The sequence below is a fragment of the Gorilla gorilla genome, chromosome 12 (assembly GCF_029281585.2).
Source record: "Gorilla gorilla gorilla isolate KB3781 chromosome 12, NHGRI_mGorGor1-v2.1_pri, whole genome shotgun sequence".
NCBI classification, from domain to species: Eukaryota; Metazoa; Chordata; class Mammalia; order Primates; family Hominidae; genus Gorilla; species Gorilla gorilla.
In genome coordinates, this window is record NC_073236.2 from 70373081 (window position 1) to 70396453 (window position 23373).

At 40.4% G+C, this 23373-nt stretch overlaps 1 protein-coding gene across 2 annotated transcripts in view; it reads left to right on the forward strand.

The window, feature by feature from the left end:
* The window catches only part of GFPT1 (glutamine--fructose-6-phosphate transaminase 1), a 61935-nt gene that overhangs the window by 10951 nt on the left and 27611 nt on the right, over positions 1–23373 (forward strand). For both annotated transcript variants that reach the window (XM_004029357.5, XM_063695830.1), the window contains exons 2-8: positions 2302–2409; positions 6307–6414; positions 12741–12866; positions 17048–17106; positions 17912–18046; positions 19826–19887; positions 21811–21890. In XM_004029357.5, coding sequence (XP_004029406.1) covers positions 2302–2409; positions 6307–6414; positions 12741–12866; positions 17048–17106; positions 17912–18046; positions 19826–19887; positions 21811–21890 — 678 coding nt within the window. The remainder of the gene's footprint in view (positions 1–2301; positions 2410–6306; positions 6415–12740; positions 12867–17047; positions 17107–17911; positions 18047–19825; positions 19888–21810; positions 21891–23373) is intronic.

A 23373-nucleotide genomic window follows, 5' to 3' on the forward strand; every position in this document is an offset into this window, starting at 1 on the left:
CCTACCAAGTAGCTGGAGTACACGTGCACGCCACCATGCCCGGCCAATTTTTGTATTTTTAGTAGTAACTATGGGTTTCGCCATGTTGGCCAGGCTGGTCTTGATTTCCTGGCTTCAGGTGATGCGCCTGCCTTAGCTTCCCAAAGTTGGGATTACAGGCGTGAGCCACTGCACCTGGCCCACATTTGTATTAAAGTATTGTTTTAGAAAAGATTTGTGTGCTGTGTATTGTCTTTTAATGACCTGGTTAAAATACTTAACTGATAGTTATCTGTAGGTGTTTAATCTTTCTCAAAGATCAGTGACCCATAGGTGAAGAGTGCAAAGTTTGATTTACAGTTGGGTTATTGGTTTATTCATATTACAGTTACTTTATGAAGGAACAGCAGTAACAACAAAAACCCCGGACTCATTCTTCTGAATTAAATGGGTGCAGATTGGCCTGGAGACTCTTCTACTGCCCTCTAGTGTTTATATCATGAGTAGCCATTGAAAGTTGGAAGCTGCACATTGCTGTGCCGCTACCACTCTTACCTTAGCAATATCCTTAAGCAGCATGTTGTTTATCCTTATCTTAATTGCTGTGCTTTGAGGTTGGGAATGCTATTTGTGGGTATCTCTGGGATATCAGTTAACTCAATTTCTATTTTTGAATTATGTAAGATAGATGTTCTACCCTCCCTTACAGGGTGGTGGTGCTGTGAAAGTAAGATGACTGTACATTACAGGAAAGCTTAAAAAAATAAAAATGTAAGGTGTGTGTGTATCTTTTTTTAATCTGAATGAAATATGGGATTTCTGTAAGTCTTTGGCCTGGAACTACTTCTTTGGGGAGAGTTGAAACCGTTGTTTCAGGTTATTTTGGATTTTAATGTGTGAGTTTCTCTTTTTTAGGGCATAATAATTTATTTGAGAAAATTGCACTGTATTGATCATGGTGATCAGCATATATGTTATGGCTTTCCTGTTGGATATCAACAATGCGCCATTTTTGTATACTGAAATATTTCAGTAGGATCACACTCTATAGAAGTAAATGTCTCTTTTCAGATGGAAATGAAGACTAGTTTTTTGGGAGCTCTATCTCACAGAATTAATTTAAACTTTTTATGAATCAGAATTACAGTGAAATGTAGTTAAGAAAAAGGGAAGTTTTAAAATAAGCAGCTTGAACTTGTATTTTTGTATATTTTATATATTTTAGTCTTCAGTTTCGATACATTAAAGCTGTGTCCGCTCTGGCCAAAGCACAGCCATGGAAAACCTCAGATAATGCCCATGCTGCCATTCCTAAAAGTGTGGATTTCCTTTACCTGTGTTTTGTTACTTCTTTGCTTATCCGGTTCAGTTCACATTGTATTACTGCTTTGATTTCTAGTTTTGTTTTTCCAAATGATTGCTCTTTTTCTGTGAATTTTCAAGGGTTGTTATGTGGTTGTCATTTGCTAATGTGATGAACAAGTAATTCAAGCAATTATCTTTTAAGATTGTTATATATTTGGTCAGTTTTTATTATTTTATGTAATTATTTAAGGGGTGAATATTTTTCATATCATTTATTCCTAAATGTCACTGATAGCATGGTTATTGGAAGTAAGCAAAACTAATCTCATTGGTACAGATTTTAGGGCCTATATATGTTGCTTAAATTACTTTAGAAATTTTTTTCTTGAAACGAAATGCTCTGTATATAGGACATAAACCATGAATTTATTAATTGGTTTTTAAAAAAATTAAATTTCACTTGACAAAAATGGCAGTCATGGAAAAAAAGTAGCCAGCTTTATAAGCTTCTTTGCCAGGTGCAGTGGCTCACACCTGTAATCCTAGCACTTTGGGAGGCCAAGGCGGGCAGATCACAAGGTCAGGAGATTGAGACCATCCTGGCTAACATAGTAAAACCCCGTTTCTACTAAATATACAAAAAATTAGCCGGGCGTGGTGGCAGGCGCCTGTAGTCTCAGCTACTCGGGAGGCTGAGGCAGGAGAATGGTGTGAACCCGGGAGGCGGAGCTTGCAGTGAGCCGAGATCGCGCTGCTGGACTCCATCCTGCGTGACAGAGCGAGACTCTGTCTCAAAAAAAAAAAAAGAAAAAATTATAAACGTGTATTTTGACATGTTTACTTTAGTTTTTTATACTTATGAGAAACTCCCCCTTGAAAAAGTTCCATTGCCTTTAAACAGTTTGAAATGTTTGAAAGACAGAATCTGACTTCACATTTTTTCACATACTTGACATAATTATGCTAATTTTGATTTTTTAAATCAGAATTTTTCATTAAATATTTGTTTATTTGCAGGTATATTTGCTTACTTAAACTACCATGTTCCTCGAACGAGACGAGAAATCCTGGAGACCCTAATCAAAGGCCTTCAGAGACTGGAGTACAGAGGATATGATTCTGCTGGTACTTTAAAAAAAATACTATGGATTTTGCATGATTCTTTAAATAGATACTATTTTTATTGTTATTAGGAGACTAGACTATTAAAGTCTATTTTGTTTTGAGTAAGTGTAAGTTGGAAGAATTTTTGTCTTTTATCATATTTAAAGGATTTATGTAATCTCAACAGTGTTACCATTGATGTGGAGTATTGCTTATGATGATGTCTTAAGAATATTATTGTAAAAACATCATATGGGGGATTGTTTTGGTAAAACAAAATTCGTGAAGGTCTTACTCTGTAAATTCTTTTTTCTTTCCTATAACTTTAATTTTTATCCATTGATTTCATGCTTTGGCACATAAACTTGCCTGAGATTCTTTGTTCTTATTTTTATTATTTATTTTTGAGATAGGGTCTCACTCTGTCACCCCAGCTGGAGTGTAGTGGTGTGGTCATAGCTCACTGCAGTCTCGAACTCTGGGCTCAGGCAATCCTCCCTCCGTAGCCTCCTGAGTAGCTAGGACTATAGCTGTGTGCCACCATGCCCAGCTAATTTTTAAAAAGTTTTTGTAGACACGAGAGTCTCACTATGTTGCCTGGGCTGGTCTCAAACTCCTGGCCTCAAGTGATCCTCCTGCCTTGGCCTTTCAAAGTGCTGGGATTACAGGCAAGCCACTGATTCCAGCCTCTTCTATCTTAAATAAATTACACATAAACATAACTTTCTGGCAACTTTATGTTCTACCCTAGCTCCTTCCCTCAACTATGTCAGAGGTTCCTAAGACCATCCTCAGATTTGACGATTCCCTAGGAGGACTCACAGAACTCAGCATTTGGTTGTACTCATGGCTATGTTTCATTATAACAAAAGAATACAAAGCACAATCAGCAAAGGGAGAAGGTGCAGGAATTGAAGTCTTGAGAAAGCTAGGCACAAGCTGCTCACCAGTGGATCCGTGCCTAAGGTTTTCATTGGGGGTTGGTCACATAGGCACCCTCTGCCCAGCATGTACCAAAATTCTAGACTCCCAAAATAAGAGCAGATGTTCAGCATAAACCACTTTGTTTGCACAGTTTGTGTAGTGAGACACTTTTGGTTAGGGTGGTAGGACTCCTTCCAAAAACCAAGTTTCTAGACACCAGTGAAGGGCCAACCTTGAAAACAGGCCTTTCTAAGGATAGCAGTTTCACACCTGCTGTGTTAACTCTTTTTTGTACACTTAACATTGCCACATGGAATGGGTATTTGTCTTCCTTGATTTTTCTTAGTAATGGAAAGTCAGTTCCTCAACTCCTTTGTTTTTAAAATTCTCTCCTTCCTTAGCTTCTTTGACAGCACATCTTATTCTCTTCCTAAGATGCTAAGGTTACTTCTTTTCTGTTTGCTTTGGAGGCTCCTTTCTTCTACTTACAGCTCAAATATTAATGTTCTTCAAGATTCTTTTTTTTTTTGAGGTGAGTCTTGCTCTGTCACCCAGGCTGGAGTGCAATGGTGCGATCTCGGGTGACTGTTGCAACCTCTGCCTTCCAGATTCAGCTGATTCTTCTGCCTTAGCCTCTCCAGTAGCTGGGATAACAGGCGTGCACCACCACGCCTGGCTAATTTTTTTATTTTTAGTAGAGATGGGGTTTCACCATGTTGCCTAGGCTGGTCTTGAACTCCTGACCTCAGGAGATCCACCCGCCCTGGCCTCCCAAAGTGCTGGGATTGTAGGCGTGAGCCACTGCACCCAGCCAATATTCTTTTCTAGATCCACTTCTCCTCTTATTTGGTGTCTTCATGGGTGAGCTCTGACTCATCAATCTTCTTTTTTTTTTTTTTTTTGAGATGGAGTCTCACTCTGTCACAAGGCTGGAGTGCAGTGGCGTGATCTTGGCTCACTGCAACCTCCGCCTCCCGAGTTCAAGCAATTCTCCTCCCTCACCCTCCTGAGTAGCTGGGATTAGAGGTGCCTGCCACCACACCCAGCTAATTTTTGTATTTTTAGTAGAGATGGGGTTTCACCATGTTGGCCAGGATGGTCTCGATCTCCTGACCTCGTGATCTGCCCGCCTCGGCCTCCCAAAGTGCTGGGATTACAGGCGTGAGCCGCCATGCCCGGCCCATCAGCCTTCTGTTAATATATGTTGGTAACTTCTTTGTTTTATTCTTTTTATTTTTTATTTATTTTTAATTTTTATTTTTTTGAGATGGAGTCTTGCTCTGTTGCCCAGCCTGGAGTGCAGTGGCATGATCTCAGCTCACTGCAAGCTCCACCTCCCGGGTTCACGCCATTCTCCTGCCTCAGCCTCCTGAGTAGCTGGGACAACAGGGACCTGCCACCATGCCCGACTAATTTTTTGTATTTTTAATAGAGACGGGGTTTCACCGTGTTAGCCAGGATGGTCTCGATCTTCTGACCTCGTGATCTGCCCGCCTCACCCTCCCAAAATGCTGGGATTACAGGCATGAGCCACCGCGCCCGGCCAATATTTTTTATTTTTAATTTTAATTTTTTTGTGTGAGAGTATGTTGGTGACTTCTAATCCAGATGTATTTCTTTTAATCCAGATGTATCTCCCAAGCTGTATTCTAGGCCTCCTACAAGTTTCTTCCTAGATAGACCATGATATTTTAAACTTTGCATGTTCAAAAATTGAACTGAGGCCGGGCGTGGTGACTCACGCCTGTAATCCCAGCACTTTGGGAGGCTGAGGTGGATGGATCACTTGAGGTAAGGAGTTCAAGACCAGCCTAACTAACATGGTGAAACCCCATCTCTACTTAAAAAAAAAAAAAAATTAGCCACGCATTGTGGTGCGCACCTGTGATCCCAGCTACTTGGGAGGCTGAGGCAGGAGAATTGCTGAACCTGGGAGGCAGAGGTTGCAGGGAGCTGAGATTGCGCCACTGCCCTCCATCCTGGGCGACAGGGCAAGAACCTGTCTCAAAAAAAAAAAAAGAAAGAGAAAAAGAAAAGAAAAATAAGCTGAATACATTGCAGTCCTCACCCCACTCCCCGCCCTGTTTTTTGTTTGTTTGTTTTTGAGATGAATCTCACTCTGTCACCCAGGCTGGAATGCAGTGGCGTGATCTCAGCTCACTGCAACCTCCACCTCTCGGGTTCAAGCCATTCTCCTGCCTCAGCCTCCCAAGTAGCTGGGATTACAGGCATGCCCACTCTGTTTTTCTATGTCCCTTTTATTGAGAATCATTCAACAAGTCCTTCAAGCCATTCAACAAGTCCTTTGAGGTATTCCAGACTTCTCCTGCTTTTTCACTTACATTCAGTCAGTTCCACTTTTCAATATCATTTATTTCTGTCTGCATTACCACTGTTTAGTTCAGGTCCTCTTCATTTTTGCTTTGCTGTAGCTGTAGCTTTTGACAGCTGGTTTCTTCCTTCCGTTTCTCTCCCTCTGGTTCTTTCCCTACACTTATTTCTAGAAGGGCTTTGCTAAACATTTTTGCTGAATCACTTCTCTGCTTAAAGGACAGTGTTTTCCCAGTATCTTCAGGGTAGCTTTTTCAAATTCCTTAGCAACTTAAGGAGACTCTTAAGAGATGTATTCTATGACCTTCTTTCCTTAGCTGCCTTCTGAGGTGGGTGCCCATCTTTTGCATTTCTCCATTGTATCCCAATTGTAACCTGTAGTATTTTTATTATAATTCATAATCACGCTGAATTATTTTTTCCTTGTCTGTCTTCTCGATAGACTTAGAAATTTGAGGACAGGAATGGAGTTATTTTTGTTTTTGTGTCTAGCAGCTATCCTGGTTCTTGACACACAATAGGTTTTCAGTAGGTAATTGAATTAATACATCAGTGAATCAATTAGATGAGAATATATTTTTTAATTAAAAATTTTGCCTCACATTAATAATTTTATCAGTAGCCAGTTTCTAAATTTTGCTTTTTTACCTCATGATGGTTTAGGTGTGGGATTTGATGGAGGCAATGATAAAGATTGGGAAGCCAATGCCTGCAAAATCCAGCTTATTAAGAAGAAAGGAAAAGTTAAGGCACTGGATGAAGAAGTTCACAGTAACGTACTTAATTTGATTTTTGTCCCCTTTCCCCTTCTCTTCCTTTTCCCCTCCCCATTCTCCACTAAGTTACTCCCTCCGCCCATATTTTGGGACCCATTTTAATGATAATGGTCTGTAACATTGAAGGGAGGAAAGAAAAGTAGTTTTGTTACTGTCTGGACTAGTTTTAAAATGTACCTGAGCCTGAAAAATAATCATTGCAACTAGGGAAGGAAATTAGTTAGGTATATTACCTTCAGTGTAAGCTCTGAATATTAAATGAAGTATCTTCAGAGCCACAATACCTGAGGAAGAGCTTTTCATAAGACAAAAGGTATTTTTAGTGATGCCCTTTTATACATGTCTTTACTTGCTAATTGTCTTCACTTTGGGTTAAATGCCTAGCTTGGATGTAGTCAATTTTGACGTTGCACCTTTGAATAGGTCTGATATAATCTGGTAAGTATCATGTTTTCCCTCACAGTTTTCTTCTCTGGCACAAGGAGTTGTCAGAGATGTATGCCCCATCAAAGAGGATTTACTTTTCAGTATTTAGATCATAACATTATTCTTACACATTTTATTTTTTTCACAAGAAACTTGAAAACAAAGCAAACTTTGAAGTAGATTGATTGAAAAAATATTTTTAAAATTCTCCACAAAACCCAGGAAACTGCAAGTATTTTATGTACCTACTCATATGAATGCCATCATAATCATTGTAAAAGAGTACAGGTAGAGGAAAATGATGGATTTTGTCTTTTTTTTTTCCCACATAAGCCATACGTTTAGCTTTGTAGTACTTGTTTAACGAATTAAATCAATACTTATTTTGCCTGTATTGTAGTGTAAGATTAGCTAGGGGTAAAGCAGACACCCAAATAACTATACTTCAAAAACAGTAGTATAAATATCTACTATGTGTTCTGCATCCTGTATACCAGGCTGATTATAGCGGGTTCTGTAGGAGAGAACAGACATTGCTGTGAGATTCAGGGGAGAGTTCCCACAAGTTGACGAGACTGGGAATACATACGGAATGGGTGCTGATTATATTTGGTCAGTGAAGATGTGAAGGGAGGACCTTCTGAGTAAATAGCATAGCAAGATAAGAATAGTAATGGCAGGCGTGTTGATGGAATGATAGTAGTCCTTTTTATTTACCGTATTGGTAGACAAATAAGGGAGGCTAGAAAGGCAGATTGTGAACAGAATCACCATTTTTCAATGTCAGCATATTGAAACATGCCTCTTCGTGGTAAACTTTTTTTTTTTTTCCCTTCCCAGATGGAGTCTTGCCGTAACGCCCAGGCTGGAGTGCAATGGCGCAATCTTGGTTCACTGCAACTTCTGCCTCCCAGATTCAAGTGATTCTCCTGTTTCAGACTCCCGAGTGGCTGGGATTACCAGGCGTGTGCCATCATGCCCGGCTAATTTTTGTATTTTTGGTAGAGATGGGGTTTCACCATATTGGCCAGGCTGGTCTTGAACTCCTGACCTCAAGTGACTCACCTGCCTCGGCCTCTCAAAGTAGTGGGATTACAGGCATTAGCCACTGGGCCTGGCCAACTGGTTTGTTTTTGAAGTGTAGTTATTTGAGTGTCTACTTTACTCACAGCTAATTTTTTTTTAAGATGGACTCTTGGTCTGTTGCACAGGCTGGAGTGTAGTGACACAGTCTCGGTTCACTGCAACCTCTGCTTCCTGGTTCACACCATTCTCCTGCCTCAGCCTCCTGAGTAGCTAGGACCACAGGCGCCCGCCACCACGCCTGGCTAATTATTTCGTATTTTTAGTAGAGATGGGGTTTCACCATGTTAGCCAGGATAGTCTCGATCTCCTGACCTCGTGATCCGCCCGCCTTGGCCTCCCAAGTGCTGGGATTACAGGCGTGAGCCACCACACCTGGCTAATTTTTGTATTTTTAGTAGAGACGGGGTTTTGCCATGTTGGCCAGGCTGGTCTTGAACTCCTGACCTCAGGCGATCCACCCTCTTTGACCTCCCAAAGTGCTAGAATTACAGGCTTGAACCACTGCACCTGGCCAACCCCTAGCTAATCTTACCCTACAATACATGCAAAATAAGTATTGATTGAATTTATTATCTACAAATGGAAACTTGCAGATATTGCTGGTGAATTTGTAACTGGTAAATCACTTTAAAGAGCAATCTGGCCATATCTACATGGGAAATGCCTATAACCTGAGACTAAGCACTTCCACTCTTGGATATATACTTGAAGGAAACACAGTGAACAAGGTGACATGACAACAAGATTCACTGCTGCAAAATTTAGAAACAGCCTAAATGTCTATAAGTAAGGGAATGGGATGATAAGTTGTGTGTGCTGGGCGTGGTGGCTCACGCTTGTAATCCTAGCACTTTGGGAGGCTGAGGTGGGTGGATTGCCTGAGCTCTGGAGTTTGAGACCAGCCTGGGCAACATGGTGAAACCCCATCTCTACTAAAATACAAAAAATTAGCCGGGTGTGGCAGCGTGCACCTGTAGTTCCAGCTATTCGGGAGGCTGAGGCAGGAGAATCACTTGAATCCAGGAGGCGGAGGTTGCAGTGAGCTGAGATCGTGCCACTGCACTCCAGCCTGGGTGACAGAGTGAGACTCCGTCTCCACAAAACAACAACAACAACAACAACAACAAAAAATAAGTTGTATATGATAGTGAATGACCGTATGTAGCTTTTGAAAGAAGTGTACTGAATCTGGTTCTGCATATGGGAACATGGATAATTCCTGGTATGTAAAGTATAGGACATTTAAAAACACAAAACGGTACTATCATTTATGGTCTCATGTTAACATAATCATAGTTTAAAAGGCATGAATAGTAAGACTGTGTCAACTTGAGAATCTTCTGAGGAGGAAGTTAATGGGATGGGGATATAAAGGAGGTATCAACTGCATTTTTTACATTTATTTATTTCAAGTTTCCATATACCACACTGATTTTTTACATTTTAGATCTTAAAAAATATGTAAAGCACAGATGACTAGATGTTTTGTTAACTCTGAGTATGGGTAGTTGGGTGTTCATTATTCCCAGCAAATTTAAATATGTTTGAAGTATTTTTTTTTAAAAAGGGAAGATGACATCTGAGAAAAGGCAGGCAGAGGGCAAGGAGCCATGGGAGTAGAGGTAGGGTAAGATAGAAGATGCAGATGAGGAAATTATTGAAGCACTACGGCCCAAGAAGATCAAGGCACAGGCAAGGAGTTAGCCTTTAAAGGAAAAAGTGTACTTTAGGAATCAAAGATGAAAGACAAACTTAAAGCAGATAATTACCAGGTGAGAGGACAAAAGCTGAGTAAAGTGGAAATTGAGGGATTGCAGGTAGGATTGAGCTTTATGGAGAATAGAAAATACATGATGAACTGTCAGGGAACTGGATTGAGTTATCAGTTTAATGAATAAGGAACTTGGATACATGTTTCCTAAGTAGCAACAGTGAAATAGATATGTGAATTTGAAAGGGTCTTAATTTACAGAATTTCCTGACTCTTCAGTATTGCTTGGCAGTAGATGGGAGAAGAGAAACTGAGCGTGGGGGTTAATCTAGACTTAAGATTCAGCAAAGGGCTCTAAAACGGGTAACAGACAATAAGGAAGAGTCAAGGATTCAAAGTCATGATTAATTTATATGACAGGAAATATTTATTATGAGAAATGTGCTTATTGTCATAGCAATAATTTTTTCTTACTAGACATTCGGTAATGTTCCTGCGGCAACAGTGAAATAAAGGTGTGGTAATTATCATGAATTTGAAATGGATTCAATATATAGAATCTTGTGACTTTCTCCAATATTGCCTGCCAGCATGTGCAAGGAGATACTGCTTTAATTATAGTTAGCTTAAAAAAGTAGTCAAAGAGGCCAGGCGTGGTGGCTCACGCCTGTAATCCCAGCACTTTGGGAGGTTGAGGTGGGCAGATCACCTGAGGTCAGGAGTTCGAGACCAGCCTGGCCAACATGGTGAAACCCTGTCTGTACTAAAAATACAAAAAATTAGCCGGGCGTGGTGGTGCGTGCCTGTAATCCCAGCTACTTAGGAGGCTGAGGCAGGAGAATCGCTTGAACCCGGGAGGGAGAGGTTGCAGTGAGCCAAGATTGCGCCATTGTACTTACTCCAGCTTGGGCACAAGAGCAAAACTCCGTTTCAAAAAAAAAATAAAAAAAGTAGTCAAAGATGTTTTCATTTCTTGCATTAGCCTGTTGAATAATGGTAAATGGTACTTTTCTTGAGGTCATTTATCAGGTTGCCTTAATTATTTAGAACACAGTTAAGCCAGGAAAGAATAGATGCCTGGTGTTATTCATTGATAGATTGAGCCATCCAACAAAAAGGTATCTGCCATGTATACCTTTTAGTGCTTAGGATTCAAAAATAATAAGGTAGGCTGCTGTTTTTGTAGAACTCAAATTCTGGTGGAAGCTAGGTTGACAACATATCATAAATGTAATAGTACAATAGAACATACCATTGTGGTTTTATTTATTTATTTATTTATTTATTTATTTATTTATTTATTTATGAGACGGAGTCTTGCTCTTTCACCCAGGCTGGAGGGCAGTGACATGATCTCGGCTCACTGCAGCTTCTCCTTCCTGAGTTCAATTGATTCTCCTACCTCAGCCTCCTGAGTAGCTGGGATTACAAGCGTGTGCTACCACGCCCAGCTAATTTTTTCAGTAGAGACAGGGTTTCACCATGTTGACCAGGCTGGTCTTGAACTCCTGACCTCTGGTGATCCACCTGCCTCAGCCTCCCAAAGTGCTGGGATTACAGGCATGAGCCGTGGTGCCCGGCCAGTTTGCTCTTAATTTAGACCCAACTCTGATAAACTTTGTTATCTGGGTTCTTAGCCAAATTAATTTTATATTTAGGAAATTAAGAGCATTACTAGTTAATAAGTGGAGCTGTCCATTTTTTTTAAGAAGCCCCAAGAAAAGTTAGCTTATATGAAAAATAAGAATCAGCTACTTCTTTTTTTTTTTTTGAGAGGGAGTCTCGCTCTGTCACCCAGGCTGGAGTGCAGTGATGTGATCTCAGCTCACTGTAACCTCTACCTCCTGGGTTCAAGCGATTCTCCTGCCTCAACCTCCCGAGTAGCTGGGATTACAGGCACGCACCACCACACCCGGCTAATTTTTGTAGTTTTAGTAGAGACAGGGTTTCACCATGTTGGTAAGGCTGGTCTTGGACTCCTGACCTTGTGTCCCACCCACCTCTGCCTCCCGAAGTGCTGGGATTACGGGCATGAGCCACCACACCCGGACAAATCAGCTACTTTTCAAGATAAAGGAACATTGGCCTATGCCGATTTCCCAGTAGCCCCATACTTTCATAGCATTGCTCGGTTCTCAAATACCTATTTGATTTTGGAGGCACTCCATAGTTGCAGTTTATATTGTGAGACGTGTGTACACTCACCAGAGACCAAAGAAATTGCAGTCATAAGGTTGTGTGTCATTGGGAAAATGAATTTATTTTTACATGTTTAATTAAATTGATAATGACTTTTTAAGGCAAGAATTAAATATAGATTTAAAAGATTACATTAATTTTGTCCTTAACTCTTGAGTATTTGTATCTCCAGGAAACTTGAAAGAATAGTACATTATTACCTATATATACTTCACCTAACTTTATCTGTTATTAAAATTTTGTCATGTTTGCTTTAACTCTGTATTAGTTTTTTGGTTGTTATTGAAACCATTTGCCTTTAATATTTCAGTTGCATAAACTCCTAAATCTTTATTTATCTTTATTTTTAATTTTTGTGGGTATATAGTAGGTGTGTAAATTTACTAGGTACATGAGATGTCTTGATACAGACCTACAATGTGTTCCTAAGTCTTTTTTTTTTTTTTTTTTTTTTTGAGATGGAGTCTCGCTCTGTTGCCCAGGCTGGAGTGCAGTGGCATGATCTCAGCTCACTGCAACCTCTGCCTCCTGGGTTCAAGCGATTATCCTGCCTCTGCCTCCGGAGTAGCCAGGACTACAGGCTCGTGCCACCATGCCTGGCCAATTTTTGTATTTTTAGTAGAGATGGGGTTTCCCCATGTTGGCCAGACTGATCTTGAACTCCTGACCTCAGGTGATCCACCTGCCTCGGCCTCCCACAGTGCTGGGATTACAGGCGTGAGCCACTGCACCCTGCCTCCTAAGTCTTTTAATCACTAATTTGAATATGCCTGATCTTTAGTTTCAGTGATTGTATATTCCAAGAGAGCAGCATTGTAATAATTGTATTTAAATATAGCTTATAGCATTATCTCTGCAGCATGATTTAATATTGAAATTTTTCTTTTCATATTCTTCAGAGCAACAAGATATGGATTTGGATATAGAATTTGATGTACACCTTGGAATAGCTCATACCCGTTGGGCAACACATGGAGAACCCAGTCCTGTCAATAGCCACCCCCAGCGCTCTGATAAAAATAATGGTATGGAAAGATTTTTTGTGCTTTGGAATGATTGTGGAAACCTAATAATGGGGGCAGAATGAAGGCTCTTAGATTTTCATTATTTTAATTATTTTTCATCTGGAAAATTTCTAACATTCAGAAGTAGTAGAGAGCATACGGAGCTGAGAGTGCTGGCTCATGCCTGTAATCCCAGCACTTTGGGAGCCTGAGTTGGGAGGATTGCTTGAGTCCAGGAGTTCACGATCAGCCCTGGCAACATAGTGAGACCCTGTCTCTACAGAAAATAAAAAAATAAGTTAGGCATTGTGGTGCATGCTTGTAGTCTCAGCTACTCGGGAGACTGAGGTGGGAGGATCGTTTAAGCCCAGGAGGTAGAGGCTGCAGTGAGCCGTGGTCACACCTCATGCCATTGCCCTCCAACCTGGACAACAGAATGAGACCCTGTCTGTCCACCATGCCTGGCTAATTTTTGTATTTTTAGTAGAGACGGGGTTTCACTGTGTTGACCAGGCTGGTCTTGAGCTCCTGACCTCAAGTGATCCTCCCGTCTCGGCCTCCCAAAGTGCTGGGATTATAGGCATGAACCACTGCTCCTGGCTGAGAACTTCTGTTATCGGTTTTGTCCTTAGGGCATATCTCTCTAGAAATGTATAATCAAATTACTGTGTTTTAGAGTTACTTGGAATAGTCTTTCTCCATGCAGTTGTGCTACGTGTTACTTTAATATGTTTTAGAAAATTTTTTTTAATTTTTATTATTATTTTTTGAGACGAAGTCTCGCTGTGTCGCCCAGGCTGGAGTGCAGTGGTGTGATATGGGCTCACTGCAACCTCCACCTTCCAGGTTCAAGCAATTCTCCTGCCTCAGCCTCCCAAGTAGCTGGGACTACAGGTGTGTGCCACTACACCCGGGTAATTTTTTGTATTTTTAGTAGAGACGGCATTTCACTGTATTAGCCAGGATGGTCTCGATCTCCTGACCTTGTGATCCGCCCACCTCAGCCTCCTAAAGTGCTGGGATTACAGGAGTGAGCCACTGTACCTGGCCTATTTTTTATTTTTAAGGATTGATATTCTTTAAAAATAAATGTTATTTATAATTATTTAAAATATTTACATAATTCTGAAGTCACATCTTTAAAATAAGACACACTAAAAGAAGTCTACCCAGCACTTTGAAAGGCTGAGATGGAGGGATTGCCTGAGCCCAGGAGTTTGAGACCAGCATGAGCAACATGGCAAAACCCTGTGCCTACAGAAAATACAAAAATTAGCTTGATGGTGGCATGCGCCCATAGTCCCAGCTACTCAGGAGGCTGAGGCAGGAGGATCACCTGAACCTGGGGGTTGAGGCTGCAGTGAGCCATGATTGCCCCATTGCACTTCAGCCTGGGTGACAGAGTGAGACTGTCTCAACAAAACAAGTCTAGACTCTTCTGTTTCCTCTTATTCCCCTTGTAGGTAACATTCACCAATTATTGAGTCTGTTCTTTCATTTAAAAAAAATAAGCAAATACATACAGAATACATACAAAGGTGTGTATGTGTGTATTTATCCCTCCCCATTTTTTTTCCTTTTATTTTAGAGACAGGGTCTCACTCCTCCACCCAGGCTGGGTACAGTGGTGGGATCATAGCTCACTGTAACCTCAAATTCTTGGGCACAAGTGATCTTCCTGCCTTAGCCTCCTGAGTAGCTAGGATCACAGGCTTGCACCACCACACCCAGCTAATTTATTTTATTTTTGTAGAGATAGGGGTCTTGCTTTGTTGCCCAGGCTGGTTACAAATTTCTGGACTCAAGTAATCTTCCCACCTCAGCCTCCCAAAGTGCTGAGATTACAGGCATGAACCATTGCACCCAGAAGCTGCCTATTTAGGCTTCTTGTGCTTCAATACTTACTATTGAATTTGATCATAATGCTAGCAATAATTTAGACTTTTGACACTGACAAGGCCTTTATGAAAGATTCCCGAAAACTTACATCTAGATTATGTTTTGAGAATTTGGCTTTAAGTTAAGACCTTTAAATTAGCTGTTTATTAATCTCTTTGTTCTAGCATGAAGTTTTTTTTTTTTTTTTGAGAAGGAATCTCGCTCTTTCGCCAAGGCTGGAGTGCAATGGCATGCTTTCCGCCCACTGCAACCTCTGCCTCCTGGATTCAATGATTCTTCTGCCTCAAGCCTCCCAAGTAGCTGGGATTACAGGCGCCTGACACCATGCCTGGCAATTTTTTGTATTTTTAGTAGAGACAAGGTTTCACCATGTTGGCTAGGCTGGTCTCGAACTCCTGAGCTCAGGTGATCCATCTATCTCAGCCCCCCAGAATGCTGGGATTACAGGCATGAGCCACTGCACCCGGCAAGTTTTTTTATAAATTTATTTTTGTGGTTGCTATCATCTCTAAAAAATCTAGTGAAAATGTTTATTATTTGGTTTCTAATTACTGTCAGCCAAAATATCAGATCTTTGTGTATATTAAGAACATTGTTGGGGGCCAGGTGTGGTGACTCATGCCTGTAATCCTAGCACTTTGGGAGGTCAAGGCAGGTGGATCACCTGAAATTAGGAGTTGGAGGCCAGCCTGACCAATATGGCAAAACCCCGTCTCTATTAAAAATACAAAAATTAGCTGGGTATGGTGGCATGCACCTGTAATCCCAGCTACTTGAGAGGCTGAGCCAGGAGAATCGCTGGAACCCAAGAGGTGGAGGTTGCAGTGAGCCGAGATCGTGCCACTTCACTCCAGTCTGGGTGACAGAGCAAGACTTTGTCTCAGAAAAGAAAAAAGAACATTTTGGCCTGGCATAGTGGCTCATGTCTGTAATCTCAAGACACTGGAAGGATGAAGTGGGAGGATTGCTTCAGCTCAGGAGACTAGCCTGGGCAACATAGTGAGACTCTCTCTACAGAAAAATAAAAAAATTAGTTGAGTGTGGTGTAAGCAGCTGTAATCCCAGCTGCTTGGAAGGCTGATGTGGAAGAATCACCTGAGCCCAGGAGTTTAAGGCTGCAGTGAGTCATGATTGAGCCACTGTACTCCAGCTTGGTGACAGAGCAACATCGTGTCTCCAAAAAAAAAAAAAACAATATTTTGATAATTTCATATAAAATTTAATTTAGCAGTAATTTTTCTCCCAACTGAAATGAACTCTGAATAATAAATCCAGGATTGGTAGGATTTTTTTTTTTTTTTTTGAGACAGAATCTCACTCTGTTGCCCAGGCTGGAATGCAGTGGTGGGATCTCGGCTCACTGCAACCTCTGCCTCCCAGATTCAAGCGATTCTCCTGCCTCAGCCTCCCGAGTAGCTGGGTTTACAGGCACGTGCCACCACGCCTGGCTAATGTTTTGTATTTTTAGTAGAGACAGGGTTTCGCCATGTTGAACAGGATGGTCTCAAACTCCTGACCTCAGGTGGTCCGCCCATCTCGACCTCTCAAAGTGCTGGGATTACAGGCATGAGCCACCGTGCTCAGCCGGATTGGTAGTTTTTATGTACCAGCAGTCGCTACAAATAATGATATTGTCAACTCTTGATTATCTGTTCTTACAGTTTTCAAAGTTAGTTAAAAAAGATGAAAATTATCCCGAGATCATGTCTATCTTCTCTTGGAATGATATTTTAACATTTATTTTTCTGACATTCTATGACTTATTTGGATCTCAAACAAATAAATTTAACTATAGAACTGATTGGTTTTTCTTAGCAAATTCCTTAGTTCTAGTTCTTAAATTCATTTAGTGTAAATCAGATTATTGTTTTAGTTTGAAAGGACTTCTCTTTAAACTTTTACTCAAGAATGAATGAACAGAGAAATAAGAAGAATATTTAGTTCAGCTCTCTCATTTTGCAAATGAGGCAACAGACCCAATACACTTGCTCCTTTCACATGGTAACATTTGATTACTAGTTTAGCCACAACTGAAATTGTTATCTCTAGGCTTCCTGTTTATTTCCCCACTGTACCCACCTCCCCTGCACTGTTTGCTTCAGCTATGCCACATAAACAATGCTGCTGATCTACCTGATGATAATCTGGTAATGAGAAGTAGATGTAATTATGTTATAAATAACATAAATAGTATATAGCATGTTAAAAATTTTTGACTTGAGAAAAATCCAGTTAGAGTAATAGCTATTTTAGGTTTATCAGACTTCTAACTTTTTTGTCTTCAACACTTTTACCTCTTTTAGAATTTATCGTTATTCACAATGGAATCATCACCAACTACAAAGACTTGAAAAAGTTTTTGGTAAGTAAGGTGACCTCAAAAGACCCCAGTCTTTGAGAATACTTCTAACGAGAGCATTGGGGTCGGTTGTTGGGATGTGCAACAAACACCATATGTGTGTCATCAAGTAATTTCTTGGACAATTCCAAGGGCATGGTGGTTTATTGGACTTTTCTTTGCTAACAGTGGAACAATTCTGTTTTTTAATATGAAAAGGAAATGATTAGCATTTGACTGTAATATACATGACAAAAGGCTCAAATAAAATTGGAATTTTGTGGAGACATTTTTTGCATTCTGAGAGATTGTCATGCTTTAAAGTTCCTAGGATATGTTAATACAAGAAGAATCAGGACAAATTAAATGAAAGTTTTATGTCGTAAATAGCTATATACTGTATAGTAGTGGTCATAGTGCTGACCTGCGTGAGTGCTTTCTTAGGGCTGTTCAGTTGAACTTTCTCCAGTGTTGGAAGACAGTGTATCTGGGCTATTCAGTATAGTAGCCACTGTCTACATGTGGTTGTTGAGCTAGTATGACTGAGGAACTGAATTTTAAATTTTATTTAATTTTAATTAAATTGAAATAGCCACATACAGCTAATGGCTATTTATTAGACAGTAAGTTAAGTGTATGTTCAGTTAAACAGAATACCACACTGTTTTGGAGTCACTGATCAGCTGGTGACTTTAATTTTGAATAATGGGATATGCTGTTCAAAGAATATTAGAAATTAGTGGCATTTTGACGGAACAATTCTGTAGAAAAGGTTTTTTTAATCATTAATATTTCTTTAATTGTATCTTTTTTTTCTTTCTACTTACAGGAAAGCAAAGGCTATGACTTCGAATCTGAAACAGACACAGAGACAATTGCCAAGCTCGTTAAGTATATGTATGACAATCGGGAAAGTCAAGATACCAGCTTTACTACCTTGGTGGAGAGAGTTATCCAACAATTGGTATTAAGCCACACTTTTAAAGATAATTATGCCAACATTAATCCCGAGAAACTTTCTGGAAATTAAGTTTGATAAGCAGGAACTGTGCTATTTTTTTATTTTTGGCTTTTATTTCTCATAACTATTCAAGTTGAATAATTTTGAGAAACTGATTGATTTATTGATTCCCCCCCACCCTCCACTTAAAATTCTGCTTACTTCATTCTGGTTTAATGTCATGAAAATGAAAAATAATCCAAAATCAAAGTGTGTCTAAAAACTATGCATATATGCACACATCCATATGCACCACACGTGGACATGTACACAGTACACACAATGGAGGATTAGTTATTCCCTTGCTTCTTGCTCATCCAAGTGTTCTTCTCAACCAATAACTTAGCCCAATAGTAGCTTCACAGCTACCACAGTTTATTTTCTGGGATAATGCCTGCTTGTCTCTGAGCCAACAAAGTCAACTACTTATTTTTCCTTTTGGGGACTTTCCCTTGGCTCTGAACTTCTATAGAAAAGCATTTCCAAGCCCATGAGAAAATCAGTATTCTTTTTGATTCCATCCAACATTCCTAATTAAAGATTAAAGACATCAAAGATCTACAAATGTCCAAATCCATAGTGATACCTACATTTCCCTTCCCCACTCATAACTCTAGCTTTCCCACTTAAAAGTCCTTTACTTCCCAAATACGATCCAACCCTCACTTCTCTCCCACCTGCACCCAAATCTTATATCTGTAGCAAAAAGAGGAAGCAGGAAGATGGAGAATGTAGAGGCCTATTCCTTCCCTTTACCCAAGGCAGAGTGGAGTAGTGTGCCTTCCCAGCCTTTTCTCGTTTCTAATAGGCTTTGCCTTTTATTCATTGTATAATCCAGTTTGTGTTCCAAGGTGGTTCTTCCCTCTCCTACTTCATGTTCCTCTTTTATCTGTTCTTGATTCCTGTAAGCCCTGTCCCTGAGGATTCGGGTTGATGGAGTTGTATGGTGTGCATGTTAATAATTGTATATATTTATATCTCTAATATCAAGGTCAGAAAGAGTGGAAGTTAACAGTGGTGTACAATTACTAGGGCAGAGAATAGGTTTTGGATTTTGATCTTAGGATCTTTTCTAATTCTGTCGTTCCTCTGATAATTCATAGTATTATGACGATATAGATAGGTAGATGATAGAGATAGGATATATAGGTTCAGAAGTGTTCATAGCCTGTAGAAAGGATGAGTTTTTAAATGATCTATTTTTGTAGTTGTTATCTATTGAGCATATTTTGGGTGTAGGCTTGGTTAAAAAAGTGGGTCTTGGCTGCGCGTGGTGGCTCACGCCTGTAATCCCAGCACTTTGGGAGGCCGTGGTGGGCAGATCACGAGGTCAAGAGATGGAGACCATCCTGGCCAACATGGTGAAATCCTGTCTCTATTAAAAATACAAAAATTAGCTGGGCGTGGGGGTGCATGCCTGTAATCCCAGCTACTCGGGAGGCTGAGGCAGGAGAATCACTTGAACCAGGGAGTTGGGGGTTGCGGTGAGCCGAGATCGTGCCACTGCACCCCAGCCTGGTCACAGAGTGAGACTCCATCTCAAAAAAAAAAAAATGTGGGTCTTGGATATACCAAATCTTAGGAGTAAGTGTTTACTTAAACTTTAGACTTGTTTATAAACTGGTACAAAAGAGCATTTGTGTGAACAAAAAATTTCTGTGCTGAAGCCAGTATGTTCTAGGCATTTCTGACTTGATCATTGATTATAGTAAATAGTGCTAATGGATTTTTTTCCCTCCCTAGGAAGGTGCTTTTGCACTCGTGTTTAAAAGTGTTCATTTTCCCGGGCAAGCAGTTGGCACAAGGTACATATAACTCTAACAATGACTAATGCATTTCAACATATTTGAGTTACATGTTTATTCTTCGTAGACTATACATGACCCTTTATTATAAAGGCTCTGCCCTTTATTAGATATATTCATGTGAGCATATTTTCACATGCTCCTTCTTGTCTGTTGCTTACCACTCTTCCATTTAACAGAATCCGTGAAGAAAGCAAATACAGGCCGGGCACTGTGGCTCACACCTGTAATCCTAGCATTTTGGGAGGTCGAGGCAGGCGGATCTTCTGAGGTCAGGAGTTTGAGACCAGCCAGGCCAACATGGCGAAACCCCGTCTCTACTAAGTATACAAAAATTAGCCAGGTGTGGTAGCACATGCCTGTAATCCCAGCTACTCGGGAGGCTGAGGCAAGGAGAATCGCTTGAACCCAGGAGGCAAGAGGTTTCAGTGAGCCGAGATCATGCCACTGCACTCCAGCCTGGCCTACAGAGCGAGACTCCTTCTGAAAAAAAAAGAAAAAAAAAAAAAAGCAAATATATTTTGGCATTTAATTGGCCTTTTGTCTTTGTTGGGCGCACCGAGGTTACTTTGTGAATTTGGATATTGAATATTATCTAATAAAGTTAAAATATTAGCTTTTTCTGTATTTTTTGAAACATATATTCTAGACAGATTCCTAGATAATTGTACCATCACTACTTCTTGCTAGGATATTTAGGCCTGATCATGAAGTCCTAAGTGAGGTGCCCTAAGATATTATGGTAAGAGAGATATTTTTAATCTGAAAACAGGGTGACTAAGGAGAAGGTGCTACACTTTCATATATTGGCATTCTGTGTACAATTGAAAGGAAGGTTCCCGTTAACATTACAAAGGAAAAAAATTAAAATACATTGTTACAGAACAGGTGTTGGCAAGTTTTCTGGAGTGGGCTGGATAGTAACTATTTTAGGCTTTCTGGACCATGTAGCCTCTGTAGCAACTACTCAACTTTGCAGTTGTAGTGTGAAAGCAGCTGCAGAAAATAAGTAAAAGAATGGGCATGGGTATGTTCCAAAATAACTGTATTTAATGCAATTTTTATTTGTCAATTAAGAAAAGAAATAATTAAAAAAACACCAAAAACCTGTATTAGGCTGGGCATGGTGACTCATGCCTGTAATCCCAGCACTTTGGGAGGCTGAGGTGGGTGGATTGCTTGACCCCAGGAGTTCCAGATCAGCCTAGGCAACATGACAAAACCCCATCTCTATAAAAAATAAAAAATTTAGCTGGGTGTGGTGGTGCATGCCTGTAGTCCCAGCTACTCAGGAGGCTGAGGCAAGGGGATCACTTGAGGCCAGGAGGTCAAGGCTGCAGTGAGCTGTGATTGCACCACTGCACTCTAGCCTGGGAGACAGAGCAAGGCCGTTGTCAAAAAACAAACAAATAAACAAAAACCGTTTATTTACAAAAATAAACCCTGGGGCTGCAGGTCAGTTTGCTGACCCCGATAGAGAATTTTTTGGATATAGGATCTCGTTCTGTCATCCAGGCTGGAGTGCAGTGGCGCGATCTTGGCTCACTGCAACCTTCACCTCCCAGGCTCAGGCAATCCTTCTAACTCAGCCTTCCGAGTAGCTGAGACTGCAGGCACGTGCCATCACACCTGGCTAATTAGGAGACGGGGTTTTGCCGTGTTTCCCAGAGTGGTCTTGAACTCCTGGGCTTAAGTGATCTGCCTGCCTAGGCCTCCTGAAGTGCTGGGATTACGGGTGTGAGCCATTGCACCTGGCCCAATACAGATTTTTTTTAAAAATTCTTTTTATCTAGTTCTTATATCTGAAGTTGAGCTTGGGGAGGATAATTTAAACATTTGAAGAGTATTGGCCCATTAAATTTTATGTCATTAGTCCATTATTTATAAAAATGGTTTAATTCTAACTGCTTTTGCAATTTACAGGCGAGGTAGCCCTCTGTTGATTGGTGTACGGAGTGAACATAAACTTTCTACTGATCACATTCCTATACTCTACAGAACAGGTAAAATTACCTCTACAAATGCAGTGCAGTAGATATGAAGAATTATTTTCCTTAAGTTGGAATAAATGGCTCTTTGGTCAGATGCACATGTGTATATAGTTCTGTCTAGACATGAAAAAGATTTGTTTTTGTGAGTTCTCTGATGATTAGAATTTTTTTCTGTTGTGTATCCTTAGCTAGGACTCAGATTGGATCAAAATTCACACGGTGGGGATCACAGGGAGAAAGAGGTGGGAAACGCACTCTGCATGGATGGGGAGGATCTTATCCTCTTTTGTTTATTCTTTACTAATTCTTTTGTTCTTGGAGTGAATGAATGTGCTGGGCCTCTAAAAATGTGCTTATTTTGTGGGGAAGCATATTTTGACATTTTTCTAATTTGCAGAGTATATTTTGCGTGTCTGCTTTTGGCATTTAGAAAGTGCTTTTAATAATTTCATTAAAATTTCTGAAATTTGAGAAAATAGTTGAAATTGTAAATTATTTTTTCCTTTGTTTTAAAATCATGTAGGATATATGCTTAGATTAGGAAGAGAGCATTGTGTGCTAGGTTATTATAGATTGACTAAGTGGTAGTTATTTGAATCATTTAGGCTAACTTTTAACTGAAATATGTTTAAGTGGTCTTTATTTTTTGTACATGACATATTACTGTTGGATTTACATTTGCTATCTTGATTGGCTTTATTTGAATTTGTAGTGATTGTTCTTTTATATTGTTTATGTGTAAAGTTTATTTTTTGTTTTTCTTATTTATTTACTTCGATGTAACTTTCCGTATTACTTTTTTTATAGAGCGGCAGGGGGAGACAGGGTCTTGCTCTGTTGCCCAGGCTGGAGTGCAGTGCAGTGGTATGGTCATACCTCACTGCAATTTCGAACTCTTGGGCTTAGGTGGACCCTCTTGCCTCAGCCTCTCAAATAGCTAGTACTACAAGTGTGTGCCATCACGCCCAGCTAATTCTTATTTTTAGCCAGGGTTTTGCTCTCTCAGCCAGGCTGGAGTGCAGTGGCTTCGTCATGGCTCACTTCAGCCTTGGCTGCCTAGGCTCAAGTGATTCTCCCACCTCAGCCTCTTGAGTAGCTGGGACCACCGGCATGTGCCACCACCCCCAGCCAATTTTTTTATTTGTAAAAAGGAAGTCTTGCTGTGTTGGCCAGGCTGGTCTCAAACTCTTGGGCTCAAGGGATCCTCCCACCTCAACCTCCTAAATTACAGGGATTACAGGAATGAGCCACTGTGCCTGGCTCCCAGCTAACTTTAAATTTTTTGTACAAATGGAGTCTTGCTATATTGCCCAGGCTGTTCTTGAACTCCTGGAGTCAAGTGATCCACCTGCCTCAGCCTCCCAAAGTGCTGAAATCACAGGTGTGAGCCACTGTGCCCAGCCCAGAAGTGTTCTTTTCATTTAAACAGACATTGATATCTCAAATTTTTTTTTACCTTATTTATTTATTTTTTGAAACAGTCTTGTTCTGTTGC